Source organism: Xyrauchen texanus, chromosome 5 (genome assembly GCF_025860055.1).
Source record: "Xyrauchen texanus isolate HMW12.3.18 chromosome 5, RBS_HiC_50CHRs, whole genome shotgun sequence".
NCBI lineage: Eukaryota > Metazoa > Chordata > Actinopteri > Cypriniformes > Catostomidae > Xyrauchen > Xyrauchen texanus.
In genome coordinates, this window is record NC_068280.1 from 33899192 (window position 1) to 33921148 (window position 21957).

At 43.2% G+C, this 21957-nt stretch overlaps 2 protein-coding genes across 3 annotated transcripts in view; both read left to right on the forward strand.

Moving 5' to 3' along the window:
* Positions 1-8840, forward strand: part of LOC127643993 (kelch-like protein 2) — a 37133-nt gene extending 28293 nt beyond the window's left edge. For both annotated transcript variants that reach the window (XM_052126974.1, XM_052126975.1), the window contains one exon: positions 7461-8840. In XM_052126974.1, the coding sequence (XP_051982934.1) occupies positions 7461-7489 (29 nt within the window). In that variant the 3' untranslated portion in view covers positions 7490-8840. The remainder of the gene's footprint in view (positions 1-7460) is intronic.
* Positions 8841-11087: 2247 nt separating this feature from the next.
* On the forward strand, positions 11088-21957 carry msmo1 (methylsterol monooxygenase 1). Its single transcript, XM_052126516.1, has 6 exons — positions 11088-11203; positions 12242-12530; positions 12696-12844; positions 12972-13098; positions 15278-15432; positions 20771-21957. The coding sequence occupies exons 2-6, from the start codon at positions 12276-12278 to the stop codon at positions 20955-20957; spliced, it is 873 nt and encodes a 290-aa protein (XP_051982476.1). The 5' UTR covers positions 11088-11203; positions 12242-12275; the 3' UTR covers positions 20958-21957.

Sequence of the window (21957 nt, forward strand, 5' to 3'; positions counted from 1 at the left end):
ACATGGGGGGGCATATTTTTATTGTATACAGTGTATGGTTGAGTGACAATAAAGGGATTTGATTTGTATTCAATAGTTCAATGAACAAGTGTGAATGAATAATTAAGGAAAAACCAAGAAGAATCAAAAAATGCTCTTGTGTGTGAAACTAATTTATTACTCCACAGATCAGGATCTGCCATAGCTAGTTCGAAAGATTTCGCCAAAGCTTTGCTACTAATGCTGATGCTGCCATCTTTATTATCCTACTTCTCACTTCTGAAGTCACAGTAACAATTGTCACTTTTAAGTGTTTTGATGTTAGAGAGAAAACTTAGAGATTTCATTCTTTGCATACTCGCCAAGTTAAAGGTTTATGTCTCCTCACAATTCGCAAACTCGGGTATCAAAATGATCTTTTTCCCAATCGTAATTGTGACTTGAGGGGGCTTTTATGTGTATCATCCAAGTAAACTTGTATAATAATTCCAATAGCATGTTGTGGCAGCGGGGGCGTGGTCAAGCGCCCGTCCGGGAGAGAAAAGCGGTAAGGGCGCTCACACCTGAGCTAAATTATGTCTAACACCTGTCTCTAATTGCAGTAGCGTGAGGAGAGCGGATAAAAGCCAGCAGCCACAGAGCATCCGGAGGCTGACAATACAGCAGAGATTACGTGTGTGTGTGTGTGTGAAAATGAAATTAATTAAACTGAAAAAATAAAGCTTACCCCTTAAGCTGACGTCTGTTCCCGTCCCTTCCTTGGTCCGCTTTACACTGGTGCCGAAACCCGGGAATTGAAGGAACACCCTTTTTTTTTGTGTTCCAAGTTATGGAACAGAGTCGCCCCAAAGAGTCCTCCCAGCTGGCGGAAGTCCTCCAGTCCCTCGCTACTCTCCATCAAGGCCACCAACAATCCCTGCTTGAGCTCCGGCAGGATCAAGATCGACGTTTCTTCGAGATCAGGCAGAGGACCGACTCGCTATCCGGAGCCTCCTCAGCCAGGAGACTGCGTCGGCCCCAGCCGCGACCCCGGACACCCACGTTACGCTACCCCCGCCCACGTTACAGAAGATGGGTGCAGCAGATGATCCTGAGGCCTTCCTCGACTTGTTCGAGCGGACGGCAGAAATCTGGGGCTGGCCGCCCGAACAGTGGGCAGCCCGCCTAATCCCTCTCCTGTCCGGGGAAGCCCAACTCGCGGCGCAACAACTGCCGGCGACAAACCTCCTGGCTTATGCTGACGTGAAGAGGGCCATACTGCAGTGGGTCGGTCGGAGCCCGGAAGAGAATCGCCAACTCTTCCGGAGCATGAAGCTAGAAAAGTCCGATCGCCCGTTCGCGTTTGCTCAATGGCTCCGGGACGCCTGTCGGCGGTGGCTGCTCGCGGGGGACCGCGACGTCGAGGAAGTCATCGATCAGGTGGTGCTGGAGCAGTTCGTGCAACGGCTGCCCAGGAGAACGGCGGAGTGGGTCCAGTGTCACCGCCCGGCGTCACTGGAGGAAGCCGTACGACTCGCGGACGACCACAAGGCGGCTATTCCAAGGGCGGATGAGCCATCTCTCTCTCTTTCTCCCCTTCCCCTGTTTTTTTCCCTCCCCTCTTCCCTCTCGCTCTGCTCTCTCCCCAGGGTCCGTGCCTGCCCCCCGCAGGCGTGGAGGATTTGTGAGACCAACTTCCCGGCCGTGGGAGAAACCGCCTACCCCTTCCCCGTCCCTCAGCCGCTCTCCTCCTCAGGTGGGGGCGCCCGCCAGCACGGGTGCGGCCGTGGCGCCTGGGCCGGTCTGCTGGAGGTGCGGAGACCCGGACCACTTCCGGGATCAGTGTCCGCTGATGGAAATAGGGACGGTGGTGAGGGTCTCCGACTTCCCGCAGGCTGCCCCCGATCGGGCTGGAACGTACCGTATTCCGGTAAGGATCCAAGGGGGTACATACCATCCACCAACGCTTGGTTCAACCCGGGGCTTTGGGTTTAGCTAAACTGGTGAGGGTGAGGTGTGTGCATGGGGATGTTCACAAGTATCCCATGGTGACTTTGACGATTAAATTCAGGGAAAAAAACCATGGTGTGGAGGCAGCGGTTAGTTCCCGCCTCACCCATCCGCTAATCTTGGGTACTGATTGGCCGAATTTCAAAGATATTTTAGAGGGTATTTGTGCGGATGGGTCCTGCATAAAGAGGTGTGCGGTGTGCGATGCTTTGGCAGGGGAGGCGGAGCCGGGGCCGTCCTCGGCTGCTCGGAATGACGAGGGAAGGGGCGAGGTGGCCGCCCCTCCTCTCAGGGAATTCCCTGAGGGGACTTCCCTCTAGAGCAGTCGTGGGATGAAACCCTTAAACATGCTCTTGACCAAGTGAAAGTAATTGATGGTCAACAGCTCCGGCCGGGCATCGCCATTGCATACCCATATTTTTAAGCTTATTAAAGATCGGTTGTACAGAGTGGCGCAGGGCGCTCAAACAAAGGAGGAAGTGACACAATTGTTGATTCCACGAAGCCGCCGGGAAATGGTTTTCCAGGCGGCTCACTATAATCCTATGGCCGGTCACGTAGGGGAAAGAAAGACAATTCTCCGTCTAATAGCCCGTTTCTATTGGCCGGGCATTGGTGGCGACGTCCGCAGGTGGTGTGCGGCGTGCCACGAATGTCAACTCGTAAACCCACCGGCCACCCCAAAAGCGCCATTGCGCCCCCTTCCATTGATCGAGGTTCCCTTCGAAAGAATTGGAATGGACCTCATCGGGCCATTAGCACGAACGGCACGCGGACATCGCTTTGTGTTAGTCCTGATGGATTACGCAACGCGATATCCGGAAGCAGTGCCTTTGAGCAACATCTCAGCACGTAGTGTTGCAGGGGCACTCTTCAAGATAATCTCCGGGTGGGGGTTCGAAAGAAATCCTCACCGACCAAGGCACTACTTTTATGTCACGAACACTTCGCGAACTTTACGAACTTTTGGGCATTAAGTCGATTCGCACTAGCGTGTACCATCCTCAGACAGATGGACTGGTGGAACGATTTAATAAGACGCTCAAAAATATGATTCATAAATTCGTGCACGAAGACGCTAGGAATTGGGATAAGTGGCTGGACCCTCTGTTATTCGCAGTACGAGAGGTCCCGCAAGCCTCCACGGGGTTCTCCCCATTTGAACTGTTGCACGGGCGACGCCTACGCAGGGTCCTAGACGTCATCCGCGAAGCTTGGGAGGAGGGACCTTCCAATAGTAAAAATGAAATTCAATACGTTCTTGATCTTAGAGCAAAACTCCACACACTGGGGAAATTAACACAAGAGAATTTGCTCCAGGCTCAAGAACGCCAACGCCGGCTGTATGACAGGGGTGCTCAGCTACGGGAATTTGCACCGGGAGATAAAGTGCTTGTATTACTCCCAACATCGAGCTCTGAATTACTCACCAAGTGGCAAGGACCTTTTGAGGTCACCACGGCCAGTAGGGGATCTCGATTATGAGGTTAAGCGTACCGATAGAGGGGCGCGGCAAATATATCACCTCAACCTCCTGAAATTGTGGAGAGAAGAGGCGGCCTCTGTGGCGTTAGCCACGGTAGTTCGGAGAGGGTGGAACTGGGACCGGAGGTAAACAAAGCCCGCAATCTCAACATCCCGGTTCCTTGTGGAGACCACCTCTCACAGCGCCAACTTCGCAGAGGTTTCCGAATTACAAAAGGAGTTTGCGGACGTGTTTTCTCCTCTACCGGGCCGCACAAACATCATACATCACCATATCGAGACCGAGCGGGCGTGGTGGTGCGTTGCCACCCCTATCGCTTGCCCGAACATAAAAAGAAAGTAGTTCGAGAAGAATTGGACGCGATGCTTGAGATGGGAGTAATAGAAGAATCCCACAGCGATTGGTCCAGCCCGGTCGTCCTTGTTCCCAAGAGCGACGGGTCTGTACGATTCTGTGTGGATTATAGAAAAGTCAACGCGGTGTCTAAATTTGACGCGTACCCAATGCCCGTGTTGATGAACTGCTCGATCCGGTTAGGTACGGCTCGATTTTACTCGACCTTGGATCTAACGAAGGGTTATTGGCAGATCCCCTTGACACCAATATCCCGTGAAAAAGCGGCCTTCACCACGCCGTTCGGATTACACCAATTACGTGGCGCTTCCTTTCGGTTTGTTGGGGCACCGGCCACGTTTCAGCGTCTCATGGATAGGATCCTCAGACCGCATACTGCTTACGCTGCTGCCTATCTAGGCGACATCATTATTATAGTAATGATTGGCAGCGGCACATGCAACATCTGAGGGCCGTCCTGAGATCGCTGCGTGCGGCGGGGCTCACGGCAAACCCAAAAAGTCTTGCGGTTGAGCGTGTGGAGGTACGGTATCTGGGGTTCCACTTGGGTCATGGCCAGGTGCGTCCCCAAATTGACAAGACCATGGCGATTGCGACTTGCCCTAGACCCAAGACCAAAAAGGGGGTGAGGCAGTTCCTGGGGCTGGCTGGCTATTACAGAAGATTTGTGCCTAACTATTCGGATATCACCAGCCCGCTGACTGACCTCACTAAAAGGGGCTCCAGATCCGGTCCAATGGTCAGAGCAGTGCCAACAGGCGTTTACACAGATTAAAGCTGCACTTTGTGGGGGCCGCTTTTGCATGCACCTGACTTCTCTCTCCCTTTTGTATTGCAGGCGGACGCTTCAGACAGAGGGCTGGGGGCCGTACTCTCGCAGGTGGTGGAGGGAGAGGGCGCCGGTGCTGTACATTAGCCGGAAGCTCTCCTTGAGGGAGACTAAGTACAGCACCGTAGAGAAGGAGTGTCTGGCCATCAAGTGGGCGGTCCTCACCCTCCGATACTACCTGCTGGGGCGGGCCTTCACCCTCTGCTCGGATCATGCCCCACTGCAGTGGCTCCACTGCATGAAAGATACTAGCGCCCGGATCACCCGTTGGTATCTGGCCCTCCAGCCTTTTAAGTTCAAGGTGGTCCACAGACCGGGGTGCAGATGGCTGCCGCTGACTTCCTCTCCAGAAATGGGGGAGTGGTAGGCAGGCGGATGACGCCCGGCCTGAGTCGGGCGGTGGGGGTATGTGGCAGCGGGCGTGGTCAAGCGCCCGTCCGGGAGAAAGCGGTAAGGGCTCACACCTGAGCTAAATTATGTCTAACACCTGTCTCTAATTGCAGTAGCGTGAGGAGAGCGGATAAAAGCCAGCAGCCACAGAGCATCCGGAGGCTGACAACACAGCAGAGATTACGTGTGTGTGTGTGTGTGTGTGTGTGTGTGTGTGTGTGTGTGTGTGTGTGTGTGTGTGTGTGTGTGTGTGAAAATGAAATTAATTAAACTGAAAAAATAAAGCTTACCCCTTAAGCTGACGTCTGTTCCCGTCCCTTCCTTGGTCCGCTTTACACATGTGAAGGCAGCATGAGAGACAATAGCCAAGTATCGATCAAAATGTTTGGAATTTTTAATGCGCATTTATGAAATTTCGACTAAAGAAAATGCGAAACATCACGTGTTTCCATGAACTGTAAATGTGCGTTATCTTAAGAGGGCCTGCCATTTTGTCATGGAGCATCTGAACGACCTCTTCACCTCATGGAGAGTTGTATTTGCTGTAATAAAGCAATTGTTCATTGTTATTAAATGCTGCCAGGAGATGTCGCAGAATAAGTGCAATAGCTCACATAATGAGGGCTCTAATGGCTATTCTAAATTTGCTAACTGCCTCCATATATCTTGGAGCACCCATGCTCAATTCAGCTCTGATGGATTGTGAGGATCCACTTTATCGACGATCTGAGTGTGAAGAACTTTCGACTAACCAGGGCTACATCTAAAGAATTGTGTGCCATGTTCGGGCCATTCGTTAAGCCCGTCAAGCTCTTGCACACCTGACATTGCGCTTTAAAAATGGTCATGACTTGCCATCGCTCAAGCAAATAAGCTTTTTCGATCATTTTAATGTGCATTTTAACTGATTAAACAAGAGGTGTTCCAGGAGTGTTGATAAAGAAGTCATATCAGCACTGGGACTCTTCACTGTTCACTCCGCTTGTGTTCGTGGCATTTCAAACTAAAGTGTAAGAGCAGTGGAAATGTGTTGTAGCTTGATGTGGGGATTTTGATTCACTGTGAAATTAAAGATTTTAGCCAGCAGGTGGCAACAAAAGACAATATTTTGTGTGTTATGAGAGAATTGAGTTGTCGAAAGAGACTGCTCTGTCAATCAGTGTGCAAGTTCCATTGAGATCATTGGCTTGTCTCTCACTCCATGATCGGTCGGTTTACTGCTACCCTACAGCTAGAGAAATGGAGTTAAACTAACAGCTTCAGCAGTACTGCAGATCATAGCAGAGAGAGCCACAGACGGATTCATTACCTGACATTACCTAACTGATGCCCAAGTTTCCAAGGTGGAAGGAAATGTAAACTTTCAACATGGTGGAGGAGAGTCTGGTTTCTGTGTCTCAAATTAAGAGTTAACAAAAAGTATACAAGAAAATTGTTCACTGCTTAGGAGTCACGACAAACGCAGGTAATCACATACGCTGACTCACGCTGTCTCTCCCACACTCTCACACTCACTCACACACATGCACAAACACACACATACTTGTTACTCAAATAACTTGTTAGAAACATCCCAAGCAGTCGTGTGGAACGCTCTCGCTCTGAGAGAGGGAAAACACAGGAAAACTCCTTCAGGTAACAGGGTTTTTATTCTTTTACAGGGTACATAATAATGTCTTTGTGGGAACACTGGGTTCCTTTGTCATTCTCTCTTTTCCCGAGGCTCTGTCGCTGCTGCTTTATATGCCGCTCTCCCCATGCTTACTGAAATTAGACACAGGTGTTAGACATAATTTAGCTCAGGTGTAAGTGCCCTTACCGCTTTTCTCTCCCGGACGGGCGCTTGACCACGCCCCCGCTGCCACAAGGCGTTACTAGTTTTAAAGTGGTGTGTTTGAATTAGTAACAGAGGCTTGGGTGCATCTTGTGTCCTAGCAACTGCAGATCCAGATCCTTGGCATAAGTAAGTAGTTCCACACACAATTGCATTTTTTGGAGAGTCCTTTTTCCTAAGATATTTAATTACTTGTTTGTTAAAATATTTTACAAAAGTAATATTACATTCGCAATCCTGCTATTTGTCTTTATTAAGGCCGAATCACAGCAGTGCTGATATACGGCCATAACTGAACTCTTGCTTGTGTGATATTGCTTTATTATGCAGTAAGAAGTTCAGTTGGATTTCACTCTAAACATGGCCAGGGACAAAAAAAACAACAACAAAACAGTAGGACAGAGCCCCATCTGGTGTTTTTTTTTTTGTGTGTAATTGTACTTTTATTAAGTATTACTTGATGTTCAAAAGTTACTGCATGTAAAAAAAAATTTTTACTTTGTCATTAGCAAAAATATATAGTATGCTGAGTTTGATTACATTTTAGCAAAAACATTTTAGAATTACTTTAATGATAAACGCTGTGTGTTTGTCTGTAGGCGTGACTATCATTGATAAACCTCTCTGAGCATCTGAGGAGTTGATGAACATTGTTGGAGCTTAAGCTAACGTACAGCGGAGGATTCGCTTGCACTGAAGCTCTTACTAAGGCTGAGGCTTCATCCTGGAATTGCTTCACCATGGACAAGGCCTCGCCTGGAGAATACTGCTCTCATTCTCTCTCTCTCTCTCTCTCTCACTCTCTCTCGCTCTCTCTGTCCCTTTAACTCTTACACGTTCACACACACACACATTCAGATACGTAAATACAAGCATTCACACACTACCTCTCTTTTTGTCCCTAGCATATATAATTACACACTCTTCATCTCTCTTTTCTTTCTGTTTCTCTTGTTTGAGAGTAGTTAATGCAGATTATTGCAATTTGAGGAGGACTAACAAAGCAGGATCAATATATAACACAATGTTGTTAACCTCTGAGTAAAGACTGGTGCAAATATTTGGCCAGTGCATCTGCAACGTGAGTTTGAGCCTAGGGGATGCCCAGCGATTTTGCTGCTTGATCATAGGATCTGAAGGAACCTTGATTTTTGCTCATTCAGATAAAGTTTGAGTGAAAGTGTGTCTAGTTTAGGACCAGCACTTTGTTGCCTCTTGGAAGCTTGGTGTGAAGTCACTGGACTTAAAACCATCTTCATTATGAAGGTTGGATGATTACGAAGATGTGAATTGTGTCTTATGATTAGAACTGAAACTAGGAAGGGTTTCTACTGAAGTCAAACAAACTTTGACACTTGGCATTTGTTTGCCAAGCTACATTTGAAGTCTTAAAGTTTGAATGGTGTGTTGTTGTTTTTTCAATTAATATCCTCTGGATGTTTTCTTGTGGTCTGGTTCTTCAAGAAATTACATTTGAAATGCCCGTTAACACGAACGATTCGGCATGCACAATACTGTGGACTGATTCTGATTGCTTGGGTATTAAACCGCTTTGCATGGTTCTAAATACTGATGTTTGTGTGCCATTCTTAAACCACTGCTGTATTCAGTAACCAATGTGATATGCTCTGTACTGGCGGTTTTGAACACTGAAGAAATAAAGTATAAAGGTACGCTTTCTTTTTTTAAAAATAAATCTTTCTTCTCTCTCTCTCTCTCTCTCTCTCTCTCTCTCTCTCTGTCTCTCTCTCTGTCTCTCTTTGTTCTTTATCTTCACCCAGGCCTCTTAATGAATATACACACACACACACACACACACACACATTAAATATAACTGTAGTATTACTTGTCAGTCAAGAGGAATGTTGTGTTCTTGAAATGTTTCATAACTTGTTTTTTATCATTATTAATAAACATGCTTCTTGTAAATAGACTAACATTTGGATTATTTTCTGTGTGTTTGTGCGCGTGATTGCGCATGTGTACTCTCATCAACTATATACTGTTTTTATATATATATATATTTGGAATAATGTACAGATTTTGCCATTTTCCAAGGAAATTGATACTTCAATTCACCAAAGTAGCATTCAACAAAGTATAGTCAGGACATTACTGATGTAAAAACAGCACAATCACAATTTGAAAAAAAGTTAATTTTGATAAAATCTAGACAGGCCTCATTTCAAGCATCCTATTCTCCAACACCTTATCCTTGAGTAATCATGATAAATTGCTAATTTGGAACTAGAAAATTACATGCCATATATCAAACACAGCTGAAATCTATTTGGTTCATTAAATTAAGCTTAACATTGTCTTTGTGTTTGTTTTTGAGTTGCCACAGTATGCTACAGACTGGCATGTTTTAAGGTCAATACTAGGTCAAAAATGGCAACCAAAAAAAAAAAAAAACTGTTTTCACTAGAAACTCATCTGTCAATCGTTTTGATTGTTACCAACAAATTGATTTCATACAAATGTGTACACTACAGTCTTCAAAGATAAAGGACAGCTGTCTCTAAAAAGGATAGAAAGAGATCTGGAAGGCGAAATGTACAACTAAACAAGAGGATAAGTACATCAGAGTCTAGTTCAAGAAAAAGTAGATGCCTCACATGTCCTCAGCTGACAGCTTCATTGAATTCTTCCAGCTCAGCACCAGTTTCATGTACAAAAGTAAAGAGAAGACTCGCAGGGAAGAATTGCAAAGAAAAAGTCACTTTTGAAACAAAAAGAAAATGCTAGAGTGGGCAAAGAAACACAGACACTGGACAACAGAAAATTGGAAAAGAGAGGCTCTTAACCCCATTGAGCTTTTGTGGGATCAGCTAGACTGTATGGTGCGTGAGAAGCGCCCAACGAGACAGCCACATCTATGACAAGCTACAGGAAGTGTGTGGTGAAATGTCACCTGAGCATCTGGACAAACTGACAGCTAGAATGCCAAGGATTTTCAAAGCTGTCATTTCTGCACGTGTAGGATTTTTTTTTAATATTTTTTTTTATTTCAAATTGTAATGGTAATTTTTCAAGTTACTAATGTCCTGACTATACATTGTGATCAGTTGAATGCCACTTTGGTGAATAAAAGTACCAATTCCTTTCCATAAGAGAAAAAAAGTACATTATTTCAAACTTTTGGCCACCAGTGTGTAAGTGTATATATATATATATATGTATATATACTTTTTTCTATATATATATATATATATATATATATATATACATTAACAAGTCTCACGCTGTCTATCGCTGTTTTTTCCTTGTTGACTTATTTAATTTATCTATCCTTCTATTGTGTGTGTGCGTATGTGTGTGTGTGTGTATATATATACACACACACACACATCTACATATATATATATACACACATATGTATTTATATATATATATATATATATATATATATATATATATATATATATATATATATATATTTAAATATATATATATATATATATATATATATATATATATATATATTTAAATATATATATATATATATATATATATATATATATATATATATATATATATATATATATATATATATATATATATATATATATATATATATATATATATATATATATATATATATATATATATATATATATATATATATATATATATATATATATATATTTATATATATATATATATATATATATATATATATATATATATATATATATATATATATATATATATATATATATATATATATATATATATATATATATATATATATATATATATATATTTAAATATATATATATATATATATATATATATATATATATATTTAAATATATATATATATATATATATATATATATATATATATATATATATATAATACATATGTGTGTATATATATATGTATAGTGTGTGTGTATATATATATACACACACACACACATACGCACACACACAATAGAAGGATAGATAAATTAAATAAGTCAACAAGGAAAAAACAGCGATAGACAGCGTGAGACTTGTTAATGTACCTGTTTGCATACTCCATTTATGTAGTGACTAGTCCAACCCATTGGCTGGACATCCAGCCCGGTCCATTCAGGTTATGAAAGACAAGCGTGTTTCTGATTGGCTGTTGCTTTAGAAACTCGAGGTCTCACTATCGTCAGTTCATTACCTCAGCCAATCAGCCCTCCGACTCTGTCAGCATACGTCAGTCTCCTTCTTGTCTCAGCCAATCAGCGCACAGCCTCTTTCCGCATACATCAGTCTCCTCTTATCGCTAATGGTCCTATGTGAAGTTATATTACATTAAAAGCGTCCATTCTGGCAACGCAGGTAGAGGAAGATCTTCTCATAGGTGAGTCAACAACTTGTTCATGCAGAAATACAGACGTTTAAATTTCAATATTTGTTTTAATGTCTTAAAGAAAGGTTTGAATAGGTAAATCAGAAATCATTCCAAAATTAGCAAAAATATTTGCGCTCTTTCGCCAGCTCTAGATACAATTAGGGCTGCAGATGTGCAGTTATATAAATGTTGTTATGTTCATGTTGGACTACACGGTACATTTGAGTAGTTTAAGAGATACCACATTTGATACCACGTAAAGGCTTTAGTTGATTAACAGCATTATATCCACGCACAATATTTGTACAATACTACTACATATTGTATGCAGTAATAAAACTATAATAATTCATTGTAAGAGTCTAGGTGTATACAGTACTATATACAGTATATCTGCTTATGGGTTACAAAATAGCAGCACACATTTTACTGCAATATATTATTGGGTAATGTGAAATGTACCTTTTATCAGTTAACATTTTTTTTTTTTTAAGCATACTTTGTCTAAATTTCTATGTTTTCCCTTTAATAGTTCATTGACTAACATAAAATCATTAAATGGAATTGCTGCCTTCACAGACAGGAATACTTTCTAATGGAAGTTTGTGAAACTTGCAGTGCTCTTTAAGTTGCAGTCTTGAATTGTATTTTAATTTATTGCTAAATTACAGTTATATTGACCATTTATGGCAGCTAGCTACAGTATAACTTTTATTCTCTGCATTTTTAACAATGTGCATTAATTGAACTTTAATGGGATGTTATAATTTTGGGGTATTAAGTTGGAGAGCCCACACAATTTAAATGTATTACATGACAAATAATGTCTGGCTTGTAGCTCATTACATATTGTTGTACATTATGTCATACCACTGTCCTAATATACTGTCGATGAGTAAGGTACCATGTACAGGTGTTTCATGATGTTTCCTTAGTTACCTTTATGCATTTCCTTATTTTCCTACCTGTCCTTCAAACAAGCCTCACTTGCTCTGAGATAGTTAACTGAGTCACATCGATCTTTATTCATGTCAACTCTTTATACAGTTACTCATTTGGTGAGTCCGATCGATTCGCTGCTATGGAGGTGAACGGCACAGTCAACATTCTGTCCTCAGCATTTCTGGCTGTGGAATTTGTGGATTCAGTTCTGCCTGAAAATCCACTGCAGGAACCTCTAAAGCACACATGGAATCATATGCTGCAGAACTACAGCAAATTCCAGATCGCCACCTGGGGCTCCCTCATCGTCCATGAACTCATCTATTTCCTGTTCTGTTTGCCTGGCTTTATCTTTCAGTTCCTCCCTTTCATGCAAAAGTACAAGATCCAACCAGTAAGTGGAGTCAAATGATATGAGATTTGTGTTCATTTCTATTTTATTCATTTTGTTATATATTTTAATTCATTGAAATATTATTTTTATTTACTCAAATGTCTTTTGATATCTGCAATGATGCTCTGTGCCTGTTCCTCATATGTTTTTATATTTGTGTTTTAGGATAAACCAGAGACATGGGAGAAACAGTGGAAGTGCTTTAAAATGCTGCTGTTTAATCACTTCTGTATCCAGCTACCACTTATCTGTGGAACATATTACTTTACTGAGTTCTTCAACATCCCCTATGACTGGGACTCTATGCCTCGCTGGTAAGAACATGTCTCACGTTTATAAAGCTTTTGAAATTTTGAAAAATATAAGTCAAGATGGGTCAAGTCATAACAAAACGAAATCTTTAGATAAATGTTTATTTTTATAACCTCTTCTCTGTTTCAGGCCTTATTTATTGGCTCAATGTTTTGGCTGTGCAGTGATTGAGGACACATGGCATTACTTCCTCCACCGAGCCCTACATCACCGCAGAATCTACAAGTACATTCATAAAGTCCATCACGACTTCACCGTAAGTTACTCTAACTCTTACAGACACACAGAATATGCAAATTAAGAAAAAACTATAAGCAAACTTTTATTATAGGGTTTTTAAAGGCATAGCTCACCCAAAAATAAAACTTTTGTCATTTACTCATTCTCATGTTGTTCCAGCCCTATATTGATTCTTTCTTCCATAAAACACAAAAGAAGATGTAAGGCCCCATTTCCACCTGGTATTAAGATTTTTTTGGGGTGATCCGATTATTTGTGATCAGCCCTAAATACAGGTCTAAATGGGGTCTAAAGCGGTTTGTGATCGGTTCACAGAAACCACATGCGAATGTGGTCAAAAACGCATGTGTCCACATTACATTACAGGTGTAAACAGTTATTCGTCCTGAATGCATCCCGGCCACAGCAAAGCATCACCCCTCACCTGTCAATCGACCGCTGCTCTAAAACAAGAGTTTATACTTTGCCATTTACGAGTGGCTTTAAAAGGAAATAACCATCAAAACTGAAAATTACACAGAGCTTCAAGGATCTTCTTTAGTGTGTCTGAAATCTACACAGATGGCAAGCACGAACACACAAAGCTTCTTTAATAGATGTAATCCACAAAAATAACGGATAATTCTGCTTGACATATTGAGTATGTGCTTAGATTCAATTTCAAGTGCATCTGGGAGAAACAGCGCCCAGTTGTTGTTTTTTGTGCTTTGTTTTTTCTGACTTTGTCGTGCTTTAATATCAGGTAGTAACATACTGACATAGTGATTGATGTATGTCGTCATGAAGCAGAGACCCCTCTAAATAGGAACACAAGTAGTCACAGGAGAAACATTTAAGTGACCAGGTTTAAACAACGATGTGTTTCACCTGACCACATGTGATCGATTCACCGAGATGCATCATAATACCAAGTGTAAACAGGGCCAAAGGCACATTGTCCAATGTGCTCTTTTCCATACAGTAGAAGTGGATCGTGATTTATAATGAAAGCTCCAAAAAGAGCATTTAGCACCATAAAAGTGGTCTTTATGATTTGTATGCTAAGTCTTCTGAAGTCATTTGATAATTTTTGAGGAACAGACCGAAATGTACTGTATGCCATTATTCTCTGATTATCTTCCTCTTTGCTGTTAGCTCTCCAATCTAATTTGCGCATGTACATATTCAAATTTGTGATGTAAAGACTGATGCCACATTGATTCTTGCGATTCTTGCAACATGAACATGAAGGGAGATATTTGTTAGAGATTTAGAAGAGTTTCTGTTATGTTGAAGTTTTGGGGGTTACCATTATGGTGAAGAATGGGGCTTGAGCTAACGATGAGGACAGGTAAGTGTCGCATATTACATTGATTACTCGCTTCGTTTAGCAAATGCTGTGCTAACCAAAACATAGAAGAAGAAAGAAGAAAGCCTTTATTATTGTCACACATTATATTTTTTTATTTTTTAGTAACTAAACTACACTGTGTAGTGCTTCAAACCAGCATGTATTTAGCATAATTACATTCACTTCCACTTGTTTATACATAAAGAAAATAAAGAGATGAGTTACATTGACACGTCTAAGTTTTTGTTTTGGGGGGTTTACCCAATTCAACTAGGTTCTTTCAACAAAAATTGTTTGTGTTGAGATTGCAAAGTACATTTTATGTTAAGAAACCTCATTTCATATACATGGAACCTCTGTCTACAGTTGAATCAAACTCAGCCAAAGAGCTATTTATTTTTTTTTTTTGCAAATTATATTTCACTGCTATGGGAGAGAGAAGATTATCAAAGATCAATGACACAAAGCTATTGTATGACATAGCCATCAACTCATATGGACTACTTTTATTAAACTTTCATGGTGCTTTTTTGTCCTTTTTGGAGCTTAATTATAAATCACCATTCACTTTTAATGTATAGAAAAATCTAACTCTTTAAAATTTGCTTTTGTGTCTCACGGAAAAAATAAATAATATGGGGTTGAAATGTTTTGAGGGAGAGTAAAATATGACAACATTTTTACTTTTGTTTGAACTATTATTTCAGTTTCCAGACAAACAATTTTTGTGCTACTTGACAAATAATCATACTTTATTTGACCCCTTGAACCCATATATCGCAAAATCCACACTTTTGTTTTCAGTTTTACACAAGCACATGACTACAACCTGTCATCATTCTCTGTCTCTCTTTTTGTATGTAAGTCTCCATTTGGCATGCAGGCAGAGTATGCCCATCCTGCTGAGACTCTGATTCTAGGGGCAGGGTTCTTCATTGGCATCATGGTCTTCTGTAATCATGTTATTTTGCTCTGGGCTTGGGTCACTTTCCGTCTGCTTGAAACCATTGATGTTCACAGGTAAGCTTAGTACACACACTCAGTCTTTTGCAATAGTAATCTGACGGTGCCCTGATATGTGTCATTAATGTTTACACCACCATCAAGACAGTCATACTGATAATAGTCTCATACTCAGACAGAACCTCGTTCACTGACTGTCAGATGCATAATTAACATAAAACTGGCAAGCGCCTTCTCGATCTGTGCAAGCTAAAATATGAACTTCCAAAAATAATATGCTGGGCCCACAGATTATAATTTATTGCAACACTAGGGGACACTATGTTGAGAATATATACCTGTTAAAGCCTGTCTGTCTTCAATACTTAAATTTAGGAGCTTCAATCAATGTAAAAAACATTTTAATTTATTACAAGATATGCAAATTCACTCATCAAATTAATTGCAAATAATTGCATCTATTTGCTGAGAAAAGCCCCCAAATGAAGATAGTTGAATAGCATTGAATATACATTAAAAATGAGCTTTTTTGTTATATATTATTGAACATTAGGCTATCACTGGCCTACAGTCCACAGCTATTAATTTTTTTCAATTGAGTTTTTCAATCTGCCCGAGGTTGACTTAGGTGCCATTCACACAAAATTCAGTTAACTTAATTAAAATGAACTAGATCGTCTAGGTTACGTATATAACCCCATTTCCCGATGGAGGGAACGAGATGTTGTGTCAGAGAAGCAACACTAGGGGTCTCTCTTGAGCGCCGATATTCACCTCTGAACTATGAAAAAAGGCCAATGAGAGTTGGCACCCAGTATTTGCATGTCCCGCCCCCGGACATACGGGTATTTAAGCGGCGCAAATACGGGAGTTCATTCAGGATTTTTCTGAGGAGCCGGAAATGGCCGGGGCCCTTACACGCATTGAGGGAAGGGGGTCTTAGCCCTTATTCAGGGCGGAGAAGACCTTGCGGAGGCCACGCCTACCCGAGAGGGGAGGCGTGTTTGTTCCGAATTAACGGAAGAAACTTCTGCAGGGCCAGAAAAACAGCCAGCAGCTCTAGGCTGTTGATGTGCCAGCGCAGCGGGCCTCGAAGGTTTGGCGGCAGGCAGAGGTAACTTTTACGGCCGCCGCGGAGGATGCCATATGCCCCAGGAGCTGTTGGAAACGTTTTAGCGGGACCACGGCGCCTGGCTTGAAGGAAGCGAGGCATTTCAGCACTGACTGAGCACACTTGTTGGAGAGACGTGCTGTCATTGAGACTGAGTCTAACTCCAGACCGAGAAAAGAGATGCTCTGGACCGGGGAGAGCTTGCTCTTTTCCCAGTTGACCTGAAGCCCCAAACGGCTGAGGTGGCTGAGCACCAGGTCTCTGTGTGCGCATAGTAACTCTCGGGAGTGGGCCAGTATGAGCCAGTCATCGAGATAATTGAGTATGCGTATGCCGGCTTCTCGGAGCGGGGCAAGAGCTGCCTCTGCGACTTTCGTGAAGACGCGAGGGGACAGAGACAGGCCGAAGGGGAGGACTTTGTACTGATACGCCTGGCCGTCGAACGCGAACCTTAGGAAGGGTCGCTGTCGAGGGCGAATTGAGACGTAGAAGTACGCGTCCTTCAGGTCTACCGCTGCGAACCAATCTAGATAGAACGCCAGATAGAATTTGTTTCTAGGTGAGCATTTTGAACGGGAGTTTGGACAAGGTCCGATTGAAAACTCGCAGGTCCAAGATTGATCGTAAGCCGCCGACTTTCTTGGGTACAATGAAGTAAGGGTTGTAGAAACCCTTCTTCGTTTCGGTTGGAGGGACAGGCTCTATCGCGTCCTTTAATAGAAGGGAGGCGATTTCTTCGCGCAGGGAATGGGCATGTTGGCCGTGTACTGCATAAAAATGTACGCCCACGAAGGGGGGCGGAGACCTGGCAAACTGAATTGTGTAACCGAGTCGAATGGTCCGGTGCAGCCAGCGTGACGGGTTGGGCAGTGAAAGCCACGCCTCTAAACTCCGTGCTAGGGGCACCAAGGGGACGAGTTTTTTGGACGTACCCGGCGGGGCTTCGCAGCGGTGCGAACAGGTAACGCGGCGTCGGGAGGCAACGTGGCGTCCCGAGGCTCTGGTGCTGAGATTAAACTCAAAGCAATTACCTTGCTCCGCGCAGCCGGCAGGGGGCGGGTTCATGACTGAGGAGGAGGTCTGATGTTGGCGTCCTCTGGACTTGTCTGAACCGGCCGGCCGGGGAACAGTCGTGGGGCTGAAGGCGGGGACACCGCGTCCATGGAGCCGGGACTGTTGAGGCCTGAAAGCAGAGTGCCGTGAGAACGGCATTTGCGGGCCAGGTGACCCCAGAGACAACAAGGAAATAGCTCTATAGAGTGTAAAGAATTTAACAAAAAATTCTCCTCCCGGCCCTCCACCGGGGAATGGAGTGGTCTTACCAGCTCCGAGCTAACGCCTCGGTCTCTGGGTCTGTCATCTCAGGAGCGCCTGGGAGCCTTCTGGGTCCTCAAGGGGGTCCGTGAGATGATGGGCGTCCAACTTCTGCGGGGAGCTCAACGCTGGGGCTGAGAGCTGGGCCCACTCACTTGTTAGTTGAGGCGGAGCACCACTTTCTTTCTTTCTTGAAAGCCACAGGAGGACGCCCTCGGCGAGCAGACAGGGCATGGCCCCTGGCGGCAGGTTTGCGGCAGGGCAGGATGCTTTTTTTTGCTTGAAAATAGCCTTCGTCTGTTTCTTCACCACTGAGGACTGCTGGGAGACGGGAGCGTTTGAGAAAGCGTGCATTGTCTGCCTCCCGTACTGCCTGTTCATCGTTGCGTTTCTGGACCACGGAGTGCCCATCGCCTGTTTGAGTGCAGTTCCTGCAGCACGTCAAGAACAGGACCACCCAAGTGCAGATTTTGAAGTGCCCTGGCCCGGTGGACTTGCAGGAGGGGGCCATGGCGTGCAAGGGGGAGCGGTCTGGGACCGTTCTACCACCGAGGGTAGCGAGAGCGGAGGAGCGAGGAAGCTGGGCTTGCTCAGCTTGTCATGCACGTCCGGGAAGGAATCTGGGGGGGGGGGGGCGTGGCTGTGTGCGGTGCACATGCCCGCGGAAACCAATTAAGCCCGGGGAAGCATAGCGGACCTTCTTGCGTCAGGCTCAGACTGGGCGGAGACCCGAAGGTGGCGGCCCAGGCGATTATCCGCATCCAACGCCGCTGTTACGCTCTCCGATGCAGCGGTGATGTCATCATCCAATGCCGGGGAGCTCGAGGGACCGGACGGTAGGCTGTTAAGCGGACCGCACTAATCCCGAGCTCGGGGGAAGCAGGCAAGCGTGCCGGGGAGGCGGGAGGTTTTCGAGGGGATTTATCCGGCGAAAGTGTCCCGTTATTCTCCCCAGATCGTTCTCCATTGCCCGCGGCGCCTGCCTCAATCCCGTCGGAAGGAGGCGAGGCGCGGGGTGAGGCTGAAATGGCTCTCTCTCACTACAAGAGAAAGCAGAGATCGCAACGCTGCCGCGGTTATGTTCTCACACTGAAAACATAACCCATTGGAGAGAATGCTCATCCCGAGCTCGGACGAAAACAAGCAAGCGTGCCGGGGAGGCGGGGGGTTTCCAGGGGGTTCACCCGGCGAAACGGAGCCCGTCACTGTCCCCAGATCGTTTTCATCGCCCGCGGCGCCTGCCTCAATCCCGTAGGAAGGAGGCGAGGCGCGGGGGGGCGGCTGAATCTGCTTTTTCTCACTACAAGAAAAAGCCTTCGACCGCAATGCTGTCATGGCTATGTTCTCGTACTGAATACATAGACCATTCATAAAAACGCTGCCTGCGTGTGATCGCAACCCAGGAATGCAAGGCAGTTTTTATGGCCGTCAGAGGTGGGGAGAATCAATGCATCCAGAAACTACACAGAGGTGGAAAATCGTCTTTAAAAAGACGCGTCCTGAGAAGGACGTTCAACGCCGCTGTGTTTTGCTCTTTTAGAGTGAAATTCACTCTTTTAGAATAACTCTTTCGAGTTGTCTGCGCTGTCGAAGCGCCCAGGGGCAAGAATGCACAGCCGTGCACGAATGAGAAGCCGCTGTTATGCGCCGTCAGATCCAACAGCATGCAGAGCGTCAGAGGATTAAACAGGAACTTGGTGTGTAACTCGCAGCAGACTGCATGCACGACCATCGGCTCCGAAGAAATTTTGAACGAACTCCCGTATTTGCGCCGCTTAAATACCCGTATGTCCGGGGGCGGGACATGCAAATACTGGGTGCCAACTCTCATTGGCCTTTTTTCATAGTTCAGAGGTGAATATCGGCGCTCAAGAGAGACCCCTAGTGTCGCTTCTCTGACACAATGTGGAGAGAGCGACAGAAGGGGAACTACAAGCGTTCTAAAACGTTTTATCACAACTTTTAATTTCATTGGGTTCTATCCATTTAACTTTGTATAATGGAAGATTACGTAATCAATTTGAGTTGGGACTACATGAATACTTTTTGTGGAGGGGATTTACTATTGATGAACCTGGCCATGGCATTTCCATTTCCCAGCATACGTTGTATGGGACTCGAGAGGAAGAGTAAATGTTAAAATTAAGTGTTTTTTTTTTGTTTTTGTGAATTATGAATATAAAGGTGGATACTTGTTAGTTTGTTGAGATTTAGAAGAGTTCCTGTTTTGGGGGTTATCATTATGGTGAAGAGTAGAGCTTGAGCTAACGATGAGGACAGGTAAATATCGCACATTACATTGATTGCTCGCTTCGTTTAGCAAACGCTGTGCAAACCATAAACAATTCAACTAGGTTATTTCTACATAAAATTAAATTTAAGTTAAGAAAACTCTTTTCAAACATGTGGAACCACTGGTCATGATTGAATCAAGTTCAGCCAAAGAGCTATTTTATTTTATTTCTACGCTATTTTTAATTGTTTATGTACACATGCGCCAGACAGACGTCTTTGTTTTTCAAGTATCTTGTACCATGAGTAAAAAAGTTCAACTTTGAAAAATACATCTCATGACCTTGACGTTCTGTTCCATTTTGTTGCACTCCTTCCAGCTGTTTTTGCATGCAAGAACGTGGCCTGTGTGAACAGCTCCTTACTCATTCTGTGCTGCCTGCTCTTAGTGTGGTTTTGCGAAGCACGTTGTCTGTAGTAGCAGTTGCATACACGAAAACATGCTTCGCCATTTTTTTATAATGTACTAAATTAACCAGTTAAATGGACACCCCTACTTTAACTTAATGTCATAGAAACTACATTGTCAAATATTTATGCACTTCTGTCTGCTTAGGAAAAGCATCCTGATAAATGATTTTGCAATTCTGAAATACTTTTCATGATATAATTTAAATACACCTATATAGTATTTGTTTGTTTCTTTTTTTTTATGTTTCTTTTTTCCCCTCTGTTTAGTGGTTATGACATTCCTCTGAACCCGCTACATTTGATTCCGTTCTACGCTGGAGCTCGTTTCCATGACTTCCACCACATGAATTTTGTTGGCAATTATGGATCTACATTCACCTGGTGGGACAGACTCTTCGACACTGATGCCCAGTTTTACAAACATTACACACAAAAAGCAGTGAAGAGTGATTAATTGGAAGATGCTCTCACTAACATACTATGATGTTTCATCGGCATCGATCTCTCATGTACTCCTGTGTGGACTCTGGTTCTTCTGATGCTTTTGCATTACCTCTTCCTACCCACAAACACAAACATGTAAACTAACAGTAGGGCTAAGTATTTAAATTGGACTGAAGGGAATCAGATCAATCAATGCCAGCTTCTTAAATCAATGTGCCTTTTAAAAGGGAATGCCATACACACCATTAGACCATTGGTCACAGTTATCCTGAGGACTGTTATGAATTATAGAAAAACTTGCAGTGTGTGTTCTGTGGTCTCAACAATTACTGTAAACTTTCCTCTCTTTTAAGTAATGATGACCCCATTCTTCAAAAGCACTTTAATTTCACCTAAACAAAGACGTTGCTTCTTAAAAGAAGTTATTTTTGTAATGCCTTTTTTGTTGCCTTTTCAGATTTTTGCTGAGAATAAATCAAGCAGCGTTCCTGTAAAAGATTTTAAAGCTCTCCTTAGTAACCACCCAAAGCATAGACATTTTTTATTTGTTTTTAGGTAAAGAAAAATTGGACCCACTTTGTATTAGGTGTCTTTAACTACTGTGTACTTCAGCATTTGATACAATGTAATTATTATATAAATATGTCTTGTTGCATTGTACTTACATTTAAAGTACCTGCATTTAATTACAAATGTAGTGGCACTGTCCATCTTACCCCTAAACTAACCGTTACCCCTAAAATAAACCCTACTCCTAAACCTTCCTGTACCTCAACATCAGTAGCAGCAAATATGAATTTTATGAGAATTTTGCAGAACAACATGTAGTTACACAATAAATACATTGTATTGTATGTATATTTTAATGCTTGTACATATTAGTTAAAGACAACTAATATAAAGTGGGACCAACACATTTCAAGTGTTTTCTGGTTCCTAATGGAGAAAGCCAATTCAAATGTTTTAAAATTGTTAATTTGAAGGCAAGTTGATGGATTAAAGAATTACCA